At 38.4% G+C, this 24,346-nt stretch overlaps 1 protein-coding gene across 1 annotated transcript in view; it reads right to left on the reverse strand.

Moving 5' to 3' along the window:
* The window catches only part of LOC127645227 (GREB1-like protein), a 72,610-nt gene that overhangs the window by 17,088 nt on the left and 31,176 nt on the right, over positions 1–24,346 (reverse strand). The window contains 22 exon segments of the mRNA XM_052128774.1: positions 1,193–1,446; positions 1,821–1,936; positions 3,638–3,977; positions 4,076–4,212; positions 6,376–6,565; positions 7,983–8,163; positions 8,324–8,521; positions 8,682–8,816; positions 9,015–9,143; positions 10,737–11,039; positions 11,303–11,488; positions 12,413–12,513; positions 12,515–12,548; positions 12,940–13,065; positions 13,207–13,350; positions 15,424–15,540; positions 16,906–17,028; positions 18,959–19,135; positions 20,374–20,550; positions 21,082–21,258; positions 21,422–21,581; positions 22,962–23,076. Coding sequence (XP_051984734.1) covers positions 1,193–1,446; positions 1,821–1,936; positions 3,638–3,977; positions 4,076–4,212; positions 6,376–6,565; positions 7,983–8,163; positions 8,324–8,521; positions 8,682–8,816; positions 9,015–9,143; positions 10,737–11,039; positions 11,303–11,488; positions 12,413–12,513; positions 12,515–12,548; positions 12,940–13,065; positions 13,207–13,350; positions 15,424–15,540; positions 16,906–17,028; positions 18,959–19,135; positions 20,374–20,550; positions 21,082–21,258; positions 21,422–21,578 — 3,502 coding nt within the window. The 5' untranslated portion in view covers positions 21,579–21,581; positions 22,962–23,076.

Here is a 24,346-nt window from a genome sequence, read left to right on the forward strand (position 1 = left end):
TGAAATAATGTTATAAGGAATAAACATGGTAAAATAAGTATAGAAATCTTATTTTTTTCCCCTTTTTCAGCAAATTTCGAATGCCAAATTCCCAATGCGCTTTTAGGTTCTCGTGGTGGCATCGTGACTCGCCTCATTCAGGGTGGAGGACGACGAATCCCAGCTGCTTCGACGTCTGAGACCACCGAAGTCACGTGGCTTGTTGAGCATGTTGCCACGGAGACATAGGCTTAACGGCATCCACCGCAGCATCCAAACACAACTCACCACACGCCCCATTGAAAACGAGAAGCACATTATAGCAACCAGGAGGAGGTTACCCCGTGTGACTCTACCCTCCCTAGCAACCGGGCCAATTTGGTTGCTTAGGAGACCTGACTGCAGTCACTCAGACCACTCTGGGATTCAAACTAGTGACTCCAGGTGTGGTAGTCAGCGTCTTTAACACTGAGGCACCAAGAAAATTAGCTTTTTAAGAAAATCTTGTTTTTCAGATATTTTACAAAAAAATGCTAATCATTAATGTCTTTAAAACCTGTTCACTTTGTTCCTGAATTCTTGAAATAAAGTTTGAAGGAATAAACTTGGGAAAATAAGTATAGATATCTTAAGAAAATCTCGTTTTTCCGATGTTCAGATATTTGACTGGAAACGAAGACAAAATAAGTATAGATATCTTCTGAAATTAGCATTTCAGTGAAAAAAATGTGCATATTTGGAGATATTTGACTGGAAAACAAGACAAAAATGCTGATAATAAATGTCTTTAGAATCTGTTCACTTCCTGATTTCTTGAAATCATGATTTATGGAATAATCTTGGAAAACTAAGTACTGTATTAATCTTATGAAAATGTGTTTTTCATTAAAAAAAAAAGAAATTCAGATATTTTACTGGAAAAGAATTGTCATTTTATAAAAATTAGACTTGACTTTAGTCCTTAAAACAGTACAACATATTAAACTGACAGCATTCCTATCCCTCACATCCTTGTTTTTCATTCATGTTAAAGTCAACATAAATGTAGGGCAGGACTTCATTTTATCCATAGAGAACTGATTGAATCATGAAATATGGTCACAATATACCAGGAATGAATGATGGGGGTTGGATGAGGGCTTATAGCCTCGATTTCTTTAACATCAAATTAATATTTGACATTTACTCTGACAAAAGTAATGGTGCCACTCACCACCAGAGGTTCTGGTAGCAGCACTGGCATTGCTGGGTGGCCTCTCCAGCTCCATCTGGAGTTCATCGTGTTCTGCTGCTTCTCCTGAGCTCTTCTCATCCTCTCTCTGTCTCTCCTCTCTGCCTGCTGCAGTTTTCGTCTCGGGTATAACACTGCAAGTGACGTAGGAGCAGGCCAGACCCACCTCCTGCTCCAGGGCTGTGCGTGTCAGATAACTGGAGTCAATCAGCCGCAGATCACAGTACTTCAGAGACCTGAAGAAATCACACACAAACACCACTGACTCAGTGATCATCATGTAATGCTATAAAATAACATATAACTGACCGATAAATAAAAGTTACATATTAAACAGCTTTTACAAACAGTGGCTATACCACTTATGAACTTTAACTGGTGGGCATATTTTTATTGTAACTGGCATTGTAAGAGCTTGTCTTAACTTATACATAGCAACCACAAGATGGTGCCATTTCTAACAATAAAATTTGGTACCAATGCCCAGACTTGAATGCATTATATTTAATATACATAATGTAATATTTAAATAATCATATAATGATTCATTTGCAACTGGAGTTACGGACTAATTTGATCAAAACATAACACAAGAACAATCATGCAGTACCTTGGGAATGTCTCCCCTAGAGGGTCTTTTCCAGTGAGGATGACAATGCATGGAAGTCCTTCCAGATCTTCATAGGTGAGAGGGACCCATTCTTCATTTTCACAGCCCCGCCAAGCCTGAAATATGCACAGACAGCAATGTTCAATACTTGAAAATACAAAAAATAAAAAATTGTTCATTCATATCAAGAAGGTATGTTATATCTTTACTTAGTATTTAAAGTTTAAGAACACTATTTCAAGAATTAGGGCAGAAGGAGAACAGGTTTTAAAGGCATTTATTACCTGAATTTTTAACTTCTTTTACAGTAAAAATATCTGAACATCCGCAAAACAAGATTTTCTTGAAAAGCTCATATTCAGAAGATATTTGTACTTCGTTTTCAAGTTTATTCCATATAATATTATTTAAAAAATTCAGGAAGAAATATAAAAGTTTAAAAAGCACTGCAAAAAAAGCATTTTTGTCTTGTTTCGCAGTAAAAATATCTGTGCATCTTAACAACATAATAATGTTAAGTTCATATACTTGAAAATCTAATTTTCATAAGATATTATAATATGTTTTCAGGGAATATATCTTGAATTAATTTTTTGTTTTACCACACTGGCATATGTCTTTTTCTTATAATGATGTTTATGCTTAAAAAAATCTATTTGGGATAAAACATTTGTTTCAAGACATACTTTGTTATGCTACACAATATTGACTCTAAAAAAGGCTCTAATTTTTGGGATGTTTAGGTATTTTTTTTTATGTATAACAACAAAAAAATACTGATTAAGAAATGTTTTTATTTTTGCAGTGAGTGAAATTGTTCTTAACAACATGCGGATATCTACACCGATCAACCTCCACATTAAAAGCACCAGCCTAATATTGTTTGAAGACTAGCAGCTGTACATCATCGCACCATTAGCTGGGTAATTCCCAGCCAATCACATATAAGCCATTGCTTTATAAGTCTGCTCACAATCTATCACATTGCTGTTTCAGTGTGCTAACATGACAACCTCCACCACCCCACCACCACCTATTGAGCCCCATCCTGCACGGCGGTAGGCTCCTCGCCCCTGCCTCCTATCTCCGGCAGGATATGACGGTTCCGAGTACAACTTCTTCGGACCGCCAGACGGGGCCTACGCCAAAGAGAGACATTACTTATCTGTTTTATACTAATGAAATAAATGTCATCTTAAATCTCGGTCAAGTCTTCCTGATAGAACAAGAATTTACTCCGAATGGTGTCAAAAACAAAAATAAATCTCGTGAGTGTCAGTTCTGTGGACGGAAATGCCTTGGTGATGAGAGAGGACAAAGTAGAATGGCCAGACTGGTTCAAACTGATGATGTCTACGGTAACTCAAATAACCGCTCTGTGCAATTGTGGTGAGAAGAACATCATCTCTGAATGCGCATCTGAGATGCGGGTTGGCATAGTTTTGGCGGCACAAGGGTGACCTACACAATATTATGTAGGTGGTTTTAATGTTGTAGTTCATCGGTGTATACTTTGTATAACAAGTTTATTACATATAACCGTAATTTTTTTAAATTCAAGAAGAGAGAGAACATGTTTTAAGATAGCACTGCAAAATATAATTTCTTATATATATATATAAACAAGCAAACATATTTGCTGGTGCATGAGGAAAGAAAAATAAACTTGATTGAAGATTCTCTGAAAACAAGTCTTTTATTTATCTTGACTGAAATATATGAATCTTGTTTAAGGGATGTTTAGAGATTTTTACCTAGAAATATGTTGGTCAATATGTTAGTCAGAAAATATTCTTTTTGCAGCAAGTTGTTCTCACCCGCAGACGGGCACAGAAATGCACTGGCAGGCTGATTTCTGCAGCAGGGCTGCCCAGCAGCACAGCGAAGCGGTACTGCAACCCCAGTTTGTCCCGAGCCTCTTCCAGCTGCTCCTGTGCCAGACGCGCCAGCTGAAGTGAGGGCACACGCACCAGCAGCATGTGCCCACACCCGTGCCTGCTGCGGCCTGGCATACTCAGAAGATCCTCCACCATGGCGAGGGTCTGAGGAGTCACGTGGTCCCGCAGTGATGGGGCGGCGGTGAGGGCCATCAGAGCTTCTGTGTACTGCTGAATCAGCAGATAGCTGCGGATCACCATACTGTGCAAGTGTGGGTGCCTGGAATCAATAAAGACGAGGAATGAGGGTCAAAATGAGTCAATAGAGTATATGCAGCATTCAGAGCATTATTGTGTGAATATGAAAAGTTTACTGACCTCTCTAGAAGTGTTTTGACCATCCACTCAAAGGCATCATCACATCGAAGGATTGGACTCGCCACCCCCCACTGCAGGGACCTGCTGTAGTCCTTCAGCCCAAAGTAGACCAGATCCTTAGGCAATGCTTCAACCTGCTAAAGTTACAATTAAACAATTTTACTATCTCTGCAAAATGCTCTGCATTTTGTTTTACATAGTAATTATTTTATTAAATGTGTCTATAACTACATGATCACACAGGAAATCGACATGTTGCTTTTTGAACATTCCAGTACCGTGAAATAAACAGCACCATCACCCATCAGACATTTTTGCATCAGTTCAAAAGTGTTTACCTTTCCCTCTGGCACTACTGCATTGCCTGAGATGAGACACAGGCTCAGGAAACCAGAAGTTATGGTGAGTGAAATGATGAGGTTGCATTTTTGCTCTAAAATAAAATGTTTCCTCTACTGATGGTTAGGTTTAGAGTTGGGGTGTGGGCTAGCGGGTAGAGTCCATAAAATGCACATTTCTGTTGACAGTATTACATCGTTTACAACTAAAAATACAACTGACGTTTGGCACCACCCTGTGGACATTTCAGAGCCCATTCGTTCAACAACATTTCCATCTTCAACCACTGGGAGGCAGTGGTTCAGTAAGCACAAACTCATTTCAGCAGATATTGTTGCCAAATTCACAGTGACACCAGTCTGTTTATAAAGACATCTAGGTCATTGTAGAATATCAGACACAGCATTGTTCATGATTCAGACAAGCGGTCTGGTCATTTAAACCATCCAGCAATGTCTTAAGACTTGTGAATGCAGCGTGGGCAGCTTCAATGATTGAGGAATTTGGCAGCATTGCAATTAGCTGACAGACTTCCTGGAACACGATCTGCACCACTAAGCACAGAATGTGCTGGAAATCTCAGCATCCAGACAGAAGGAAGGCAAACCTATTAAGCTGTGAAGGCCTAAAACTACCCAGACCCAAAAATGGTCAGCCAAACCAGATTGGAAAAAACAGAAGACTTCCCTACAACAACCTGGTATGTTGTGAAATTAGTAACTCCTAGCGATCCAACACCCACAAAACATACAAAACTACTGTATACCGTACTGTATGATGTAATTAGGTATGCCTGGACTAAACAACTGCTTTCAAAGCAACTATTATTATATATATAGTAGCAATTCTATTATACAGAGTATGTATTATATCTATTTTATGTCACACTTTATTTATAGTGTTCATGTTACTGTGTATTTACATAGGTAAGTACTAAGTAATAAGCATGAACTACATATAATTACAGTGTAATTACTTTGTTGAGTTACTTGAACTTACATATTGTTATTGCTATAGTAGTCAATAATAGTAACATGTAATATGTGTAAGTCAGACTATGTCAAATGAAGTGTTACTATATTATTGTATACCTCATACAGTATATCTCATCTTGTATAATATATCTACATATACAGCGGCCATTCATCTGAAGACTCTAATGAGCATGTTTGAAAGTGAAGTAGAAAATCTACATAAAGCAAGAAAAAAATGGAACCTGAGATAAAAAAATTCTGATGCTCATGAACAAAATGTTACTTGATTAAACGTTAAATGTTGTCTCTTTACAATTTAATCACCAAGACTGTACAATATGCAAAATGGCAACAACAGGTTTTTTGTGTTAGGATTACTTAGCCATTGTTTTCCCCATTCTGCTCTCAAACATAAAATCCATCTTGTTTGGGTGCATGCTTAATCCTTTATTCCTATAGTTTACCCCAAAATTACAATTTCATCATCATTTAATCTCATGTTGTTCCAAACCCATATGATTTTCTTTCCACCATAGAATACAAAAGGAGATGTTAGGTAGTATGTTAGTCTCAGTGAGCATTAACATTCTTTGTATCTGTTTATCCATATAAAGAAAGTAAATTAATTCGGCTAACATTCCGGCTTACATCTCCTTTAGAAGCATTTTTGAACTATCCCTTTAAACTCACTGGCAGAGCTAGGGGGTGTCCACCCCACTCACAATTTCCATTTTTGAGCACAAGACTTAGCATGTACTGCCCAAAAATTTCTGTGCCACCACAGACACCACTGGCCCCTTCCTGGCCACCCCTGTGAAAAACCCCTGGCTCTGCCCCTGTTTAACTTTGTCCATTCGTGTCTGACTGTGTATATTTATGAACTCTTACTGCTCACAATGTTTGTCAAACATCTCATCTAGTTTATTAAATTTAATCTCTCCTCCATAAATCCATTCACATATCTTGTGGTGTGTGAGTGACACTCACCAGGCTCTCAGTGTTGGGCCAGTGCACTTCATTCTGTGTGCTGATGCGTGACTGACGGCTCTGCAGCGTGAAGGGAAAGCAGCTAACCTGCAGCACCAGCAGGTTTATAGCTTCCAGAACCTCTGGACAATTCACCACCCGGTCGGCCAATCCCTGCAGCTCCCCATGACAAACTGACCCTGAAAGAGCACTAACGGGAAGCGAGGTGAGTGAGACAAAAAAGAAAAAGTGAGAAGACTGATGTTTCTGATAGATCCAATAGCAAAAACACTTTTTAAAATTAAATGGGCTTGCTTAATAGCTTTTATCCTTCAGGGTAAGGTAGTGCAGATGTTACAAGCTGTTGCTTATTTGCTTGTTAATCATATATGAATGTCTTGAATGAGTGCTTTTAAGGTATTCAAAGGAGAAGCAACACCAAGCAGAAGTGGTAGAAATAATGATTGTTTCAAAATAGGTTTTTCAAACACTCATAGAATTTAATAAATTATAAAAAATTATAATGTCTAAACAAATGCCCAAACTAAAATAATTTGTACGTCTAAACAAAAGTCCCAAAAAAATAATTTTAATGTCCAAAGATAAGCCCAAACAAAAAGTAATTATTATTTTTATTATAGTTATCCTCTTCTCTCCCAATTTGGAATGCCCAATTCCCACTACTTACTAGGTCCTCATGATGGCGCGTTTACTCACCTCAATCCGGGTGGTGGAGGACACGTCTCAGTTGCTTCTGAGACCGTTAATCCGCACATCTTATCATGTGACTCGATGTGCACGACACTGCGGAGACTCACAGTATGTGAAGGCTCATGCTACTCTCAACGATCCACACACAACTTACCACACGCCCCATTAAGAGCGAGAACCATTAATCACGACCACGAGGAGGTTACCCCATGTGATTCTGCCCTCCCTAGCAACTGGGCCAATTTGGTTGGAGACCTGGCTGGAGTCACTCAGCACACCCTGGATTCGAAGTCGTGACTCCAGGGGTGGTAGTCAGCGTCAATACTTGCTGAGCTACCCAGGACCCCAACAAAAAGTAATTGTAATGGCCAAACAAAAGCCCAAATGAAAATAATTTTAATGGCCAAACAAAAGCCCAAACAAAAATAATTTTCATGCATTTATCATTATTGAGTTATTTTTAGTGCTTTTGAACTCCTACTACCACTGAACTACATGAATCACCATTACTTTTTAACATATTTTAGTCAAGACAACTCGTTGAATAAGTTTATAATGTACTGTTTATGGCAAGTTAGTGAGTTTGGTATTGGCGGACTAGATATACTTGGGGAGGAGGAGGGTTTTGAAATTTCTTTTCGGCAAGCATAACCAATACCTCTTATTTTTCAACCCCTCCCCTCTCACCACCTGCTAGAGAAACCACTTTTTCACAATCCAAATAAACATGATAAATCAAGTCTGGTCCTTTCTTTTTCATTTTCATTTCACTTGGAAATCTATAACATTACAGAAGCAAAGTGAGTTTTGTCAAGGTTATATTTCTCAAACAAATGACTCACTCCACCTTTAATTAAATGTAACCCATGTTGAATAAAGCATTTCATCTCTTTAAACTACATCACTGTGTGTCTTACCTGGTAAGGTCGACGTGTGAGTTGTCGTGAATGAGGACGAAGAGTGTATAAGGATTCTGCTTGACCTTTCTCATGAAAGCCTCCATTTTTGTGTGGACCTCCGCATCCAAGCGCACTACATACTTGTCAGACTTCTGCTGGGCCAAGGATGTGTCCTCTATCCCTAGCTCTATCAGCACACCTATCAAAGACAAAGGACAAGCTCTAGTCTACAAGCTATGAGTTTTAGAAAATGGCTTTCTCAACTGCTTTGGCCAGCCAGTTAAACCAGCAGCCATGACATCAAACAAGGTTGAATACACCTTTAAATCAATAATGGAGTCTATACCGTTGTCACATACCTGATTGTTGAATCCGCTGCACCGTTTGGTGAACCAGTACATGGGATGGTGGCACCAAAATCAGGAAGTCTACCTTGCAAAAGCGGCCCAGATCTAAACTCTGGCTGCTTGAGTCAGCGATAGCACACACCTGTGACAGGAGACTGCGTGCCACACTCAGCTGTGGAGGGTGTATCTGAAAACTGTCACTCAACAGTTCTGCAACACACACACACACACACACACACACACACACACACACACAAAGTATATACAGATTTAAATTACCTGAGGTGATTGGGTGGAAAGATCTGAGTGTTGAGTTCGAGTCCAGATGGAAACTCATTTGAGTTTTATCATGGGGGGGACAAAAGCTCACCTGGCCCTGATTCTGGTATCATGGATGCTGCCTCATGGGAGTGGATGTATTCAGTGAGATGTCCCTGGAAAGGCTGAACCACGCGGTCTTTGCGTTTACGTTTATACCGAACCAGCTGTTTGTCCAAGTTGTCCCCTATAGCATCACAATCAATATGAAATTTAAAACAGGGGACAATTGATTTGATCAATTTTTGGAATTGTCCACAAAACTGAGCCATTACATTACATAAATGATCAGGAAATACTGATTACAACTGATTTGTTTGGATCATTTTAAATTGTTCCTAAATAAAACACAATAATACACACTCAATGAAAAGTGGCAACTCACCTAATGAGGTGCTTTGGAAGTGTGAGGCAAGCACGCTAACCTTCCCTGTGATGAGCTCATAGCTGATCTCCTTCAGAAACTCATTTGTTGTGAGCATGCTCTCTGCCAGAGCTCGAGACTGATATTTACCTTAAAAAACAACGGAGGTTCACATATCAGTGAATGGCATTTAATATTGAGAGAATGCTATTCAATATACATTTTCATTTCCAGATAGGTAATATTTGCAATTTTCACTATGACAATTTACCATTGAAAACATAATTTTACACACTCACCAGCAACTTTATTAGGTACACCTGTACATCTACTTATTCATGCAATTATCAAATCAGCCAATTGTGTGGTAGCAGTGTAATGTGTTAAATAATGCATATGGGTCAAGAGCTTCAGTAAATGTTCATATCAACCATGAGAATGGGGAAAAATGTGATCTTAGCCTGATTTTTGCTGCTAAATGGGCTGGTTTGTGTATTTCTGTAACTGCTGATCTCCTGGGAGTTTCACACACAACATTCTTTAGAGTGTAAAGAGAATGATACGAAAAACAACCAGTGTACGGCAGTTCTGTGAACGAAAACACTTTGTTGATGAGAGAGGTCAACAAAGAATGGCCAGACTTGTTTGAGCTGATAGAAAGGATACGTTAACTCAGATAATCACACTGAATGGACACGTCGAACCTTGAGGCGGATGGGCTACAACAGCAGAAGACCACGTTGGGTTCCACTTCTGTCAGTCAAGAACAGAAAACTGAGGCTGCAGTGGGCCTACCATTTGTGTACCTCTGCAGAAATCCAGATTTGTCAGACCAGGCAATGTTTTTCCAGTTTTGGTGAGCCTGTGCCCACTGCATCCTCAGTTTCCTGTTCTTAGCTGACAGCAGTGGTGCCCAGAGGGGTCTTCTGCTGCTGTAGCTCATCTGCCTCAATGTTCGACATGTTGTATGTTCACAAATGCTTTTCTGCATGGACTTTTGTAATGTGTGGTTATTTGGGTTACTGTCAGCTTGGACCAGTCTGGCCATTCTCCTCTGACCTCTGTCATTAACAAGCTGTTTATGCCTACAGAACTGCTGCTCGCTGGCTGTTTTTTGTTTTTCGTACCATTCTCTTTACACTCTAGAGACTGTTGTGTGTGAAAATCCCAGGAGATCAACATTTACAGAAATACTCAAACCAGCCCATATGGCACCAACAATCATGCCATGGTCCAAATCACTGAGATCAAATGTTTCTCCATTCTGATGGTTGATGTGAGCATTAACTGAAGCTATTAATTGATTTTATAGATTACACTGCATGAGTTTATACACTACACTGCTGCCACACGATTGGCTGATTAGATAATCGCATGAATAAGTAGGTGTACAGGTGTTCCAAATAAAGTGGCCTGTGAGTGTGTGTATATATATATATATATATATATATATATATATATATATATATATATAATTTAATTATTGATCATCATTTAATAAACTATATGTATAAACTATATATACAATCAAAATACTAGACAGCAAAATCCCCTGTGTTAAATTAACACTCCTTGATGTCTCCAAAAGTCCACTCTACAAGAGTGTTAAAAACTAACACTGAGCAGTGTTGAATCTACTCTGTGTTGTGTTGAATGTTGAATTGGTCAAACAGTTCGTGAGATCAATTTTCTACACTCTCTGAATGAAAAAAGATCTCTATCTGTTAAGGTAGCAGTCCTTACCAAGCACCAGCACACAGAACTCGTTAGCTCCATTTTTCGAGGTGCAGATAATGAGCACATAGTTTGGGAGACACCGCTGCTGCTGCAGTGGCGTTTCACTCAGTGTGCGCAGTGAATCAGAGATGCCCTCTCCCAGCAAGCCGTGCGTGACCAGCACCTGAACGCTGCCACCTGACACACTGGCCTCCATACGAGCTAACCAAGGCAGCTGGGCCGGGGACACGGAAGGTCCGGTCGGCCTGCACAGCATGGCGTTGAGAACGATCTGCTCAAACTCTTCACGCAATGGGATCTGCTCCGTACCTGGATTAAACACAGACAAAAGAGCAAATAAAGTAATTAAAAGCACTGTAGAAAGGTGTCTTAATTGGTAACTATTAAAAATGATGAACAAACTTTGAGCACTTATTGTAGATGCTGATACATTGCATACTTTTTATCTGATAAAACAACATTGCAATAGTAATAAGACTAGTGTACGCATTTAAATACAATCTTCTCATGAAGTGTTATCAAAAATAAATGAATGTGAAATAGATTTTGATTCATGCATCAGTGTTACTCACCGAGTCGTGCGAGATACTGCAGTGTGAGTAGTATCATGGTCTCTGTGGTGAGAAACTGGCTAGCTGACATGCCCAGACTGGCAAGGCTTTTCTCATTCAGCTCTCTGCCAATATAGCAGCTGACCAGCAGGGGGCTCACCACCAGATCTCCCACATTGCCAAAGAAGTATGGTAAAGTGCCTTGACCTGGAGAGGGCATTCAAACAAGTCGATGTTGAGTTAACACACATGCAAACACTTATCAGGTCTAAAGACAGGGTGAGTCGAGAGCTCAATCCATGTCTTCTGAAGTGATATGATAAGTGTGGGTGAGAAATAGATCAATATTAAAGTCCTTTTTTTTGCTAGACATTCTTCTTCCTGCCCAGTAGGGGTGATATGCATGAAGAATGTGTATCACCAAAAACACAAGAAGAAGACTGTGAAAGTTAAAGTGGAGATTGACTGAGCAGGGAGAACTTATTGTAAAAAAGGACTTTTAAAATTATCAGTTTCTAACTCACACCATATCGCTTCAGAAGATTTTACCACTACAGTCTTATGGATTTTTGGCACCCATTCACATGTATTGTATTTATATGCTATATGGACCTACAGAGCTGAAATATTCTGAAATGTTCTGCATAAGAAAGAAAGTCACACACATCTGGGATGGCATGAGGGTGAGTAAATGATGAGAGAATTTTCCTTTTTGGGTGAACTATCCCTTTAAGGCATGCTGATATAATGTTATTGTGCAGTGAACCTAACATTAATTGTCAAGTAAACCCAGCGAGTTTTGCACTAATAATTTGATTAGGAGGCAAATAGAATACACTTGTTAATCCAAATTAAGTACAAGTTGATAAGTAACAACTTGTATGTTAAATTGACTGGACAATTTAGTTGTGTTTACTCATAAAAACACCTTGTACAAATGTACAGCCAATATGTAACATTGACTAGTTCACTCTTTTGTACAAATGGTCAGATTTCCTTGCTTTCACTGAAACACAAAATATGCTCTTTGAGTTATTCTCTAATCTAATATTTTTGTCAAATTTCCACTCAAATTTAATGCTGATAATGAAATGTGCATTTAAATAGAAAAATGCTTTTTATTTGACTGACCAATAAGAAGGACGGGCCGGACCCCAGAGGTGTTCAGAAGGTTGTCAGGTACGATGACGGTTTCCCCTGCTGTGATTGGTTGGGGCTGTATCACTCCGGACCGGAGGCTGTTGATTGGACAGGGACAACAAAGGACCTGGAACTGAAGAGCAGCACCTTAATCTTTGTACATGTATACTGGAAACTTGATGGTTAACAACAAACATACTGTGGAGAGATCTCTTCAGCCTCTCCACTCGCATCCTGTGTTAACCTGACACTCCAATCAATGTTGAGGAAAAGGTAACTAAGATACAGCATGACAAATTAATCTCCAAGGATCTCCGAGCTCCAGTCCTTCAGTTCTTTTGAAAGTCAGAGTGACCTCTCACCCCTATTTCTATGGAGACAATGAATAAATCATCCTTGCAGATGGATTTTTTCACGTCCCTTGGTCCTTCATTGCTGTGAGAAGCATCTCTGCACAAAGACATGCATAAACATAAACAAACAGCATTAAAGACTGTGTACGATTACATCACACCCACCAGAGCTGCATGCCAGCGGCCGGATGGCTGGCACAGAGACAGCCGTGGCAGGGACGGACACTAGAGAGGTGGGGTGCCAGCTACGGTGACGCTTTTTGGGCGGACCTGACGCCATAGCAGAGGACACTGCGAGAAAGAGTGTAGGATGCATAATGTTTATTATTATATTTAAATCAAAAGATACAGTTATCAGTCGATTAACACATATATTACAATGTTAGGACATTGTAATTACACCGGATAGATGATTGCCATGGTAATGCTTACCTGGACTGTCCCCTGGTTCTGTGGCCCGATAATGGCCATGACTAGGTGTGTCGAGCATGTTTGTTTGAGGGGGGCTCAGTAGACTGGACCGTCCATCCATACTCAGGCCATTAGTCAGACTGTTAACTCGGAGAGCAGTGGGCACTGAAGAACACACTCAATTTATTATAGAAATCCAAATACTATTTTGTATACATACTTAGTAATACATCCTGTATAAAACCATGATACCATGTAGTCTAAAATATATTACCAAATGTCCCTAAAGAGACCTAATGTGTGTCAGGTTTCACATATTAATGTTTAATGTACACGTTTCTTCTAACTAAGCAAACACTACTGCCTACACACAAATACAAACACACACTCCATGGCTTGCTTTCTTGCTAATTTCTGAAGGAGAATTAGGCCTATAGAGAAAAGCATATTGATTTCCTATAACTGATGGCATATTAATAATGAACTGTAGGGGCACTTTCACCTCTAATATTCTTGACATACACATATAGATCAAATACGTGTTACACGTCAATTAAAATGTGCTTGATGATAATGAGAAATTTGTGGGGCGACCTTAAAAACCTTACTGAGCTTCTGGTCTTATATTGATGATTCAGAGTGACCAAATTAATGTGTGTGTGTGGGTGTGTGTGTGTGTGTGTGTGTGTGTGTGTGTGTGTGTGTGCCCGCCTGTTTGCAAAATGTGTACAGAGGTTGTGATGTGTAAGCAGCCAATCCAAATGACCCTCAGAGGAAGGACTCAATCTGTACTTTTGCTGGAGTAAGACAAACAATACTGCAGCTAAGCAACATCTGAGCCTTACTCTGACCATATTTGGGAAGCTGCTTAATACTAAAGGAGAACGTGCACTAGTAATCTCATATACATATAATTGAAACCCATTACATTAAAAATAATTTGTTTTCAAACTAAATTTAGTGCCAAAACAGCTATGAATTGTTGTAGATGACTCCAAGAACAGAAAGGGACAGTCAGTTGGTATAACCAACATGGTGTACATGCAGCTTTCATTAAAACTACCAACTAGATTATTACTATTAATTACATTTTTAAAGAAGACCAAGTGTGCATTGCTTGTTGCAAAAAGGCTACAGTGGTTTGAGTGGTTTTTAGCATGTTGCTATTTGGTTGCTAGGGTGTTCTGGGTTGTTTCTAGGTGGTTGCTATGGTGTTTCGGGTGGCTTATAGGTAGTATATAGGGTGTTCTGTGTAGGTGCTCACTGGCCCAAGTGAAAAAAGCCCACCTCAAAGTTTTTGAGACCCAGCACAAGGGTGCTTTTTTCATTTGTAGCTTTTTAATACAATAATGTTAAATTACAATACTGTTTAAAACACTCTCAAAATACAATGCTGAAGATGTTTTTGTCAAATCAAGTGCTGCACAACAGGTATTGTCAAAATATAATACAATTGTCACAGTGTGTTTCTGTCATGTTTCCAAGGACTCTTATTTTGAAGTGATCTTTGTCCTCTGTTCCCCCGGACTAGTAACAAAACTACCTCTAGTTTTGTTCCCTTTTTGTCAGTTCTTGTTTGTTTCTGTATGAGTTCATGTTTGTTTCACTATCATCATTTTCTGTAACAAGTAGTTGCTGAGCTGAGACGAGGGACTCTTTTAATGAAGATGATAATAGTGAAACAAACAAATGTGAACTCACACAGCAACAAACAAGAACTGACAAAGAGGGAACAAAACTAGAGGGTATTTATACACACAAGGGTGAGAACATTAGGGAACAGATGGCAGTGATGAGGGCAGTGCATTATGGAAAATGTAGTCTGGGGGAAACAGAAGACAGAGGTAAAAAAAAAAACACTTCAAAATAAGAGTCATTTGAAACACACTGTTACAACAATTATTATTTTATTATTACTACAGTGAATGTTACATTACTGTAACATACAGTTGTGATATATTTCTGTTGTATTTTTATCCATTTTAATGGAGCTTTTATTTTGCCGCAATACAGAGTGAAGAGGATTGTTTAAAAAACGCATACTTTGGAAAACAATGACGTTAGGAAACAAAACTGATTAGTGTATTCCTTAAATGTACCATTCCATCCATATTCCATCAAATTTAAAAATACAATTTGGAGCTGATGTCTTTGATTCAAAATGATATATGGTTTAAGTCAGTATAACTCAGCAATCAATGCTTCTTGAAAATCTAAATGAGGAAAAATATCTGATACCGATTGGTAAAGTCTTGGTCCCATGGGTTGGTGTGTTCAATGGTTTGAGGAATCCCTGGTCTGGCGTTCCAAAAATCCCTGAGGAGGAACTGGACTGCATGCAGGCCGGAGGTGAGTCTGTAGGTCAAGAAAACATTAATTAACAATGCAGCTTTACATTTTTCACTGTTCTATATAAGAAGAATTTATATAATATTGCACTACTGGATAGTTGACATTAAAAACTTTTGGGAAATACTGTACATAGAAATGCCCCGCGGTATGTCATGCTAAACTATTTAAATAGCCTTTCGCTAATTTCTTTATAAATAGTATGCATGCAGCTTTTATGAGCTATAATTTGAGAGACTAAATGGAATAGATTTTTGTCACAGAGCTACTAATTATGAGCAAGAAAAATGGCAACATACGTAAAAGCCTTACATTTACTGTAGATTAAAATTACGAAGTAATTGGACATGTTTTGCATCAACCTACCAATGTGTATTATCTTCCTTCAAATACTCACAATTACTGAGATCAAGTCAAAATAATTAAGCCCTTTTCCAAAACCTTAATGACCTTTGCATTGTTAAAAAGCCTGCTCTGGTCACTACTAATGGACGCACTCTACGGCCAGCTGCCTGGCTCTCTGAACAACATTTTGAGGAAGAATGAGACAATGATTTGCTTTCTTTCACCAAGCACTATTGCGTAAACACTATGTGGCCTCCAGCCAGATGTCACCGAATGCTGAGTAGCACCCCCCAACCTCAGGATTCACCCCCCCCTCCAGAAAAACCCCTGCCCCAGAGCATAACATTACCTTGGAGCAATGGATATAGCAGCATGTGTTATGTTTATATCAAGCAATTAAGTAGTGCAAAGCTTGATTTGAGAGGTTTAAAATGATTTAAGCTTGTGTGCAAACTGCATATCTGCAGATATAAGAAAGATGTGTGTGCTTGCTGGAATCTAGAGTTGGGCTACTCGAGTTCGGACTCGGACTGTGTTTGAGGGAAAGAGATCGCCATTCGCCAGACGTGCTCTGCCGCTCTCATCTAGAAATATCAATGACGTAAGTACACTTTAAAAAGTACGTTCCCCAACTCTGCAAATTATTAGGACACAGGTTTTATCAGACTCATGCTTACTACGCCAAGTCATTCAAACTGAACATGTTGTCTATATCGAGACAAAATGAAATTTACTACATATCAGTCTTTATTCACCTATTATACATACTATTTATTCTTTTTTTGCATTTATATTGACAAATTGTTTTTCTTAGTTGGGAAGGTTAAAATAAGCTTAAAATATTGATGTTGAGTTTACGGTTACAATTTTAATTCAGATTTATGAACAGATTAATTCGGACTCGGACTCAACTCGGACTCGACTAAGGTGGACTCGAACCCAACACTACTGGAATCTCTGGAACTCACTATAATGGTTTTGGAACAATATTCGTACCAAGACATGCATGTATAATATGGCACACACCTGAGAGGGGGAAGGGAGATGGACTGTGGCCATTTGTTTCTCCATTTTCTTTGCTGCTTAGCGATGATGAGGAGCTAGGCTTAGACGATGAAGCACTGCTTGAGAAAGGCCTTATCTTGCGATCTGAGAATTTAAAATTGAAAAAAGAAAATACACTTCCTCCATGCTGTTTGTTCACAACATAGCTACTGTCAAATCTCCATCTCTCTTCATCTCAAATCAAAAGGGGCTCAGCAATCATTTTATGGATAATATGTGGGTGTTAGGGGTGCACTAACTATTGGTATAGGACAATATTGTCTTTAATAAGTATTTTTCTATATCAGGTTTCAAAAGTACTAAACAGTTATCTGGTATAATGTTTTAATTCTTGGTTATACTAGGTTCAAGTTAAATATAACAAAGATTATTCAATTAAAATTTCATTCACTTTAATATCACACTGTACTATCAGCATTTGCCAATGGCTTTTTTTTGTAACCATTTGCCAGTTGAGTTTAAGAAATTGAATTGAACAAAATGCTAATAAAAACAAAAAGGAGTGATTTGTAAATTATATTCAACCTTTGCTATATTTAAAGCACCAGAACTACATATTATATGATGTTTTACCTTGTGAATTTCAATGTTTTATGAAAATGTACAGTAATTTAAAATCACATGATTGCAACACGCTCCAAAAAAGTTGAGACAGCGGCAATTTTAAAAAATAATAATAATTTGACGAGTTGAAATAACAAGGTGATGTGAAACCGGAGATGTTAAACAGGTGATGCAATCGTGTCATTGTATAAGAGGAGCCTCCAAAACAGCCTAGTCCTTAAAGAACAAAGGATCATTCGATATTTGTCCATTTTCAAACAAATGCTTCAGCAAATAATCCAGCACTTTCAGAACAATGTTCCCAAAGACAAAAAAAGGTTTTGGGCATTTCACCCTCTACAGTGCACAATATATTTAAAAGATTCAAGGAATCTGGTCAAATGTCGGTGCGTAAAGGGCATGCTGAAAACCATTTCTGAATATGTGTTATCTCAGATCCCTCAGATATCGCTGTCTTAAAAAGAGGCATTCATATAAAATGGATATCATGAACATGGGTTTGGGATAACTTTAGTAATCCTTTGTTAGTCAACACCACTCACCGCTGCATCCACTGATGCAAGTTAAGACTTACTATGTAAAGGAGAAGCCCTACATCAACACTGTCCAGAACCGCTGCCGACTTCTCTGGGCTTAATCTTAGATGGAAAGTAGAACAGTGGAACCGTGTTTTTTGGTCTGAAGTTTTTGAAAAAAAAAAAAAACTCTGTCGTGTTATCTGGGCCAAAGAGGGAAAGGGCTATCCAAGCTGTTATTAGCATCAGGTCCAAAAGCCAGTGTCTGTATGGGCCAGGGGTGTGTCAGTGCCCAGGGCATGGGTAACTCACACATCTGTGAGAACACCATGAATGCAGACAGATGTGTACAAATTTTGGAGCAACATATACTGCCATCCAGCAAAGTCTTTTCCAGTGACGTCCCTGCATTTTACAGCAGGACAACTTCAAACCACATACTGCCATTACAATCCATACTGTTTTACAAGTGCATGGCTGTGAAGTAGAGAGTGTTGGTGCTAGATTGGCCTGCCTGCAGTCCTGAGCTGTCTCCAATTGAGAATGTGTGGCACATTATGAAGACCACGTACAGCTAAAAACCTGCATAATGGATGATTGGGGGAAAATTCCACTTTCTAAACATAACAAACTTGTGTCTTCAGTGCCCACATGCTTAATAATAGTCCCAACATTTTTGGAGCGTGTTGCAATCATCTGATTTGAAATTACTGTACATTTTTCACAAGGAAAAACCTAATATAATGTGTAGTTGTAGTGCTTTCAATATAGCAAAGGGTGAAAATAATTTACAAATCACTCCTTTTTGTTTTCTTAGCATTTTTCATACTTTCCCAGCCTTTTGGGGTGGTAATGCTTAGATACCCATTCTTGCACGTTATCGCTTTTTTCACATTGGGCAAATTTTGAGTTGTGTAATGTCTTAAATATGGTACCTTTCCAGCAAATGAAGGCTCCCTTGCACAGAGCACCCTGAGAGTTCTTCATCAGGTAGTACTTTAAGTGCTTCTGCTTCTTCGGCTGGGTGGACAACTTCAGGTTGATGTGGTTGGAGAACTCGGTGAAGTATCTGAACCCTTTCTCACCACAGCCCACACAGTTCCCTGAAAATCCTTCACAAAAACACAGACATAAAAGTGAAGGTTATTTTCTATCTATCTGTGTAGAAAATAACATTCTTACTATTGTTTGGAACGGCCCTTTGAGTGGCGTCCCCTTCCCGAAGTGCCCTTCAATGGTGCAAAAATGCAGTTTGGAAAACGCATATAGTAAATCTGCAGTAACCATTTCTTTTTTTCATGTACCACAAATTAACCATGGTGTTACTACAGAAAAACTAACAATGTTTTGATTGTTTAGAATGATTAAGGTTTTTATTGCCAGTTTTGTATTCCTGTATTATTGCTACGGTTTTAAAACACTCAAATGTAAAATATCTTTGTTAAATTATGGTTAACTTTGTAAAACCATGGAATATTTTACGCAAATACCATAGTTCAACTATGGTAACTGTAGGTAAACCATCATTAATTTACATTGGGGATTGATAAATGTATGGCAGGGGAATGCAAAACGTATTGCGAGGGAACGCTTTCCTCCCTGTACTCATAGGGGCTCCATAGTAACCCACCAACTTTAATGTCACAAATGTTTGAAGATAACTCTGCAGATGGCATTGTGCTGGGCAGCTCCACCCACAGTGACTCTAACTGGTCCAACATCCTGTTCAACGTTGCTCCATATCAAACTACTAAATCTAATCAGAGGTGGAAAGTAACAAATTACAACTATTCTCGTTACAGTACTTGAGAACATTTTTCAACCATAAATAAATAATAGTACTTTAACTTTTACTTGAGTTGATTGAAAATAATAATTATTCAACTTCGTTACAGTTATTTTTCACCACAATTACAAAGTAAATTTTTGGGAAGAAGAAAGTTATAAGTGTGAAATCTGTTTATAAACTAAAACACGCTGTGCACGGTACGATAGAAGCGTACGATAGACACTGGCGGCATAAACTGCCGCCAGTGTCCTTTCTTCTCTAGCTTCTGTATGTTCTGATTTGCTGTGATTTTGTAACTTTTTGTAGCATTTGGTTTTCAGTGAGGACAAAGAAATTACTTGGTAGTGGAAAACTACAATGTCTATAAACAATATTTGCTATGTCATGTTTTCATTGTTATTGAGTTCTGAAAGTGTTGTTTTTACAGCAAGAGTGTATAAAATAATATATAAAATAATTATAATCACATTGCAGCACCATGCATGCAGATTTCCTTAAGACCAAATGAGATGTGTCTAATGCAACATCATACAAGCCTGGAATCATATTGAAATAAACAACCTAAAAGTGCATTTTTCCCATTCTCATCTGGCAGGAAGCGCTTGTCTACTGCACAGACTAGGATATGCTCTGGGATGCTAGGCGATTTGGCACCGACCAGCTCGAACCCTGCAGGAACCTCGATAAACTCTGTTGTCATGGAAACCAGGCGCAGGTCCTTTCCTGCTTGACAGAATCCTGGAGAACAGATGAGTTAAGTCAGCAGTGTAATGAAGCTACATATCTGATGATTCATTGTTTACATGGCCAATGTTTCAATGCGATTGTTTCTAGATTTGTAATGCCATCATCATGACATGCATTTCACCTTGACAGTTGAACTTTGACTGGTTCAAATAACACTGTAATCAGGCTCGATAAATTAGAAGTCAGTTGCAAAAGTGCCAACGTTTTATACCTATGGCACTGTGGATTTTATTAAAGTCCTTAAAGGCCAAGGGTGTAGTTTCTGCACCACTACCATTACCAACAAGTGTTGTAAAAATAGTGATTGTTTTCAAACAGAATTTTCATTTTTGGGTGAACTATCTCTTAACTCTAAAGCCACGTCCACGGCAATACGTTTTTGTTTGAAAATGCATACATTTTGCTATGTTTGCACCTCTCAACCACACTGAACCACTATGAAACTGCAAAGGGAGTTTCAAACTAACAAACATTGGTGTGGATGAAGCCTTAATCTTGCATACATTCGATAATTTTCCATACCATCAATAGTGCAGCAGCCATCAGGAGGGGGTCCCTGCAGGTAAGGCAACGGTGGACTGCTGGTGTCTGATTCGTCCTCATCATCCATATCCTCAATGCAATTGGAGGACTGGCAATTCACCAGCACATGACTGGACAGGTCAGACTTCAGGCTCAGGTCCATTTTGGGTTTAATATCTGAAACACATAAACAAAAATAAGTGTGACAATCTTCAAGAATATATGACTTCATCGGTTGTAGGTGCTATCTGATGGACATCATACAGATTCTTTGCCCAAGTGAAATAGCACTTCATTTCTTCATTTCTGTGATGACAAACAAGCTGATGACCTTGTTTACCTTCCAGGTTGCTAGGATACTGATGAGGCTCGAGATACAGCTGTGTGAATACAGGCTGTGGGTCACCACCGGTCGATCTCAGCGAGGCCTCTATAGAGTTGTGAAGAGCCTCCTCGAAGCGGGCAGACTTCAGCTGCCCCGCGTACGAATTCCCCATGATCTGAAACACAAGAGCCAGCCCATTAGCGTCTGGAACTTGTCCAATAACAATTACATGCACTAGTCTTCTTATTTCAGTTATATTATGAACTCTCATGACTCTGATGGTCAAATTAGGAAGCAGGATGATTCAAGAGATTTTTAAAGGGTTAAGCTATCCATCTAGAATGAAGCCTTAATGTAATTTTATGATGGACTACCGGTGCTCGTATGACATTTCAATTTCACCCTGAACAAGGCTCCCTCCCTTCTCCCTAATTCGTCGAATAGTCCTTGAAACCCATTTTACTGGCACAAACACTCCAGGCACATGTGAAAAAACAGATTGAAAAAAAAAAGATAAAATGGGAAGGGAAGTTTGATCCTTTTTTCTGAAACCTAAAATCCAATAAAATGTTAAAGGGATAGTTAAAAATAAATGTACTCACCTTCATGCCTCACGTTGTTCCAAATCTGTATTACTTTCTTCCACGGAACACGAAGAGAATATTAGGTGAAATGTAAGATTCAGTCAACATTCACTTTCATTGTAGGACAAAAGAATGCATTGAAAGTAAATTGCGAATTTTGTCTTTCACCGAAGAACGAAATGAGATTGAAAACAACATGAGGGTGACAAAGTAATGGGAATTTTCTTTTTTTCTTCTTCTTTTTTTTTTAAATATATTTTCTGGGGACTGTTTTGTATAATTAGTACACTGAGTGTTTTTACTTTCACAAATATGTATTATAGAAATAATATCTTTATCATAACTGTATCGATTTGTATCCTTGACATTTTGGACATAAAATGTATCTGTTGGGCCAAGACAAATATACAGGGAGAAACTTTAACCCTTGAGCTTATTTTGGCACATGGGTTTCCAGTGAAAGCGACCAACTGTAAGCTTTAGCTTCAGTAGAAAAAGAAAAAGCAGCCCAGCTTTAGACATAATAACCATCTCATCCGTTAGGCCATCTGTTCTGATGTTGTAGTTTGCACTTCTTATTCCTCCCTTTTTTACTTTTTAAAGAGTACATTATTAAAACAATAAAAGCACATTTGGTTTCTGCTTGATAAAACAGAGCGGATCTGGATAGCACAATAAAAGACAAGAAAACACAATGATGAAAATGAGCTTGTGTGGTCTACACAGTAAGGTTGATCCACTATCATTATCAAACAAGTGAACATGCAGCTACTAAACTTTGAACACGTTCCTTCAAAGAAACCAAATGTAACAAATATGTACATCTAAAAAAGGAGACATTACAGTATGTTTAGAGGCAAAATGTTGAGTGCACAAAATCTCCAGCAATGAACACTGTCAAAGTTGTTGCTATTCTGAAATTCATTCTGCTGTGATCATACATGTATGCTGCATACAAGAATCTGCTATACCTTTGATTTGATTTCTTTAGCTGTAGAAAGACAGGATCATCACTTCTCCATGGTACATCAACCTTGAGCCGCAGAGATTTACAGTATCCTCATTGTGTCAAAATACTCCCTGGACCTACAGAAATAGGTAGGCAAAAAGTTCAAACTCACAGTATAAAATAACATATGGTATGTAATTTGTCCAAGCATGTCATATTTTTTAAATGCCTACACATTTATGGTTTGTGTGCAGTTATTTATAAAAATGCAAGAATGAGAAAGTCTGGGAGAAAGACTCAAATAAAACCAATATAAATATAATTTTATATACAGCAAGGGATAGAGCATTTATTGCCATCCAAATGAACACTATGTGCTTAGCATTAATCCCACTGTTATCTGAGATCAGACAGTTGTGTGTAAAGTAGAACAGATTGCAGTGTTCCTCAACATATGTAGCTGTTAACTGATAACAGTGAGGGATGAGTTATATGAAATTATGACCTCAAGGGAATGTTTGTGGAATACATCAGGAAAAGAAACTCCCTGTCTCTTACTTGCAGCCCTAGACAAAGACTGATGAGACAGGTTTTGTTGTTTTGGACTTGTTAAAACAGACCGAAATGCATTAAATCCATCCATCAATCAGTAAATACTTCGGTCAAGAGCACCTTGATCATTACATGGGAACATGTGTCACCAATACTGGAACATAAATCATTTTTAAGGAGGATTTTCTTGGTTGTAAAGGGATAGTTCACCCAAAAATGAACCTTCTGTCATCATTTACCAACCATCATGTTGTTTAAAACACTTATGGACTACTTTCTTCAACTGAACACAAAATTAGATGTTATAGGCACAGTGCAAGCATCAGTCACCATTCACATTCATTATATTGTCAAATGATACAATAAAGTAATGGTGACTGAAGCTAACATTCTGTCTAATTGGTTTATATCAAATTTTTGCATTCCACGTAAGAAAGACATGTTTAGAACAACATGAGTGAGTACACATTTTTGCTTTCTCGACGAAATGTTGATAAATTAGCATAAAATATCTATTTTTACCGGGCGACATGATGATTTGCTTTAAATAATTACGGCAAATAGATTGATTGTTATATTTAATTTCATAGAAATGCAGATATATAATTGGTATGCAACATTTGTTTGAACTCTGATTGCTCTGAGGATGACTACCAATAAAACCAGAACTAATTTAGACAGGCACCCTACCTGAAAAACCTACACCTCTATGAGAATCCACTGGATTCAGATTCACAAACTAATACCATCTGAACCTAGATCAAGAATATTTCAGCTTTGATGCTGTACTGCGAATCCTGAACAATGAAATAATACGCTTGAACACCCTGCCCTACAATCAACTTACTGGAGCCC

This window comes from Xyrauchen texanus, chromosome 6, assembly GCF_025860055.1.
Source record: "Xyrauchen texanus isolate HMW12.3.18 chromosome 6, RBS_HiC_50CHRs, whole genome shotgun sequence".
In the NCBI taxonomy this organism is placed as follows: Eukaryota; Metazoa; Chordata; class Actinopteri; order Cypriniformes; family Catostomidae; genus Xyrauchen; species Xyrauchen texanus.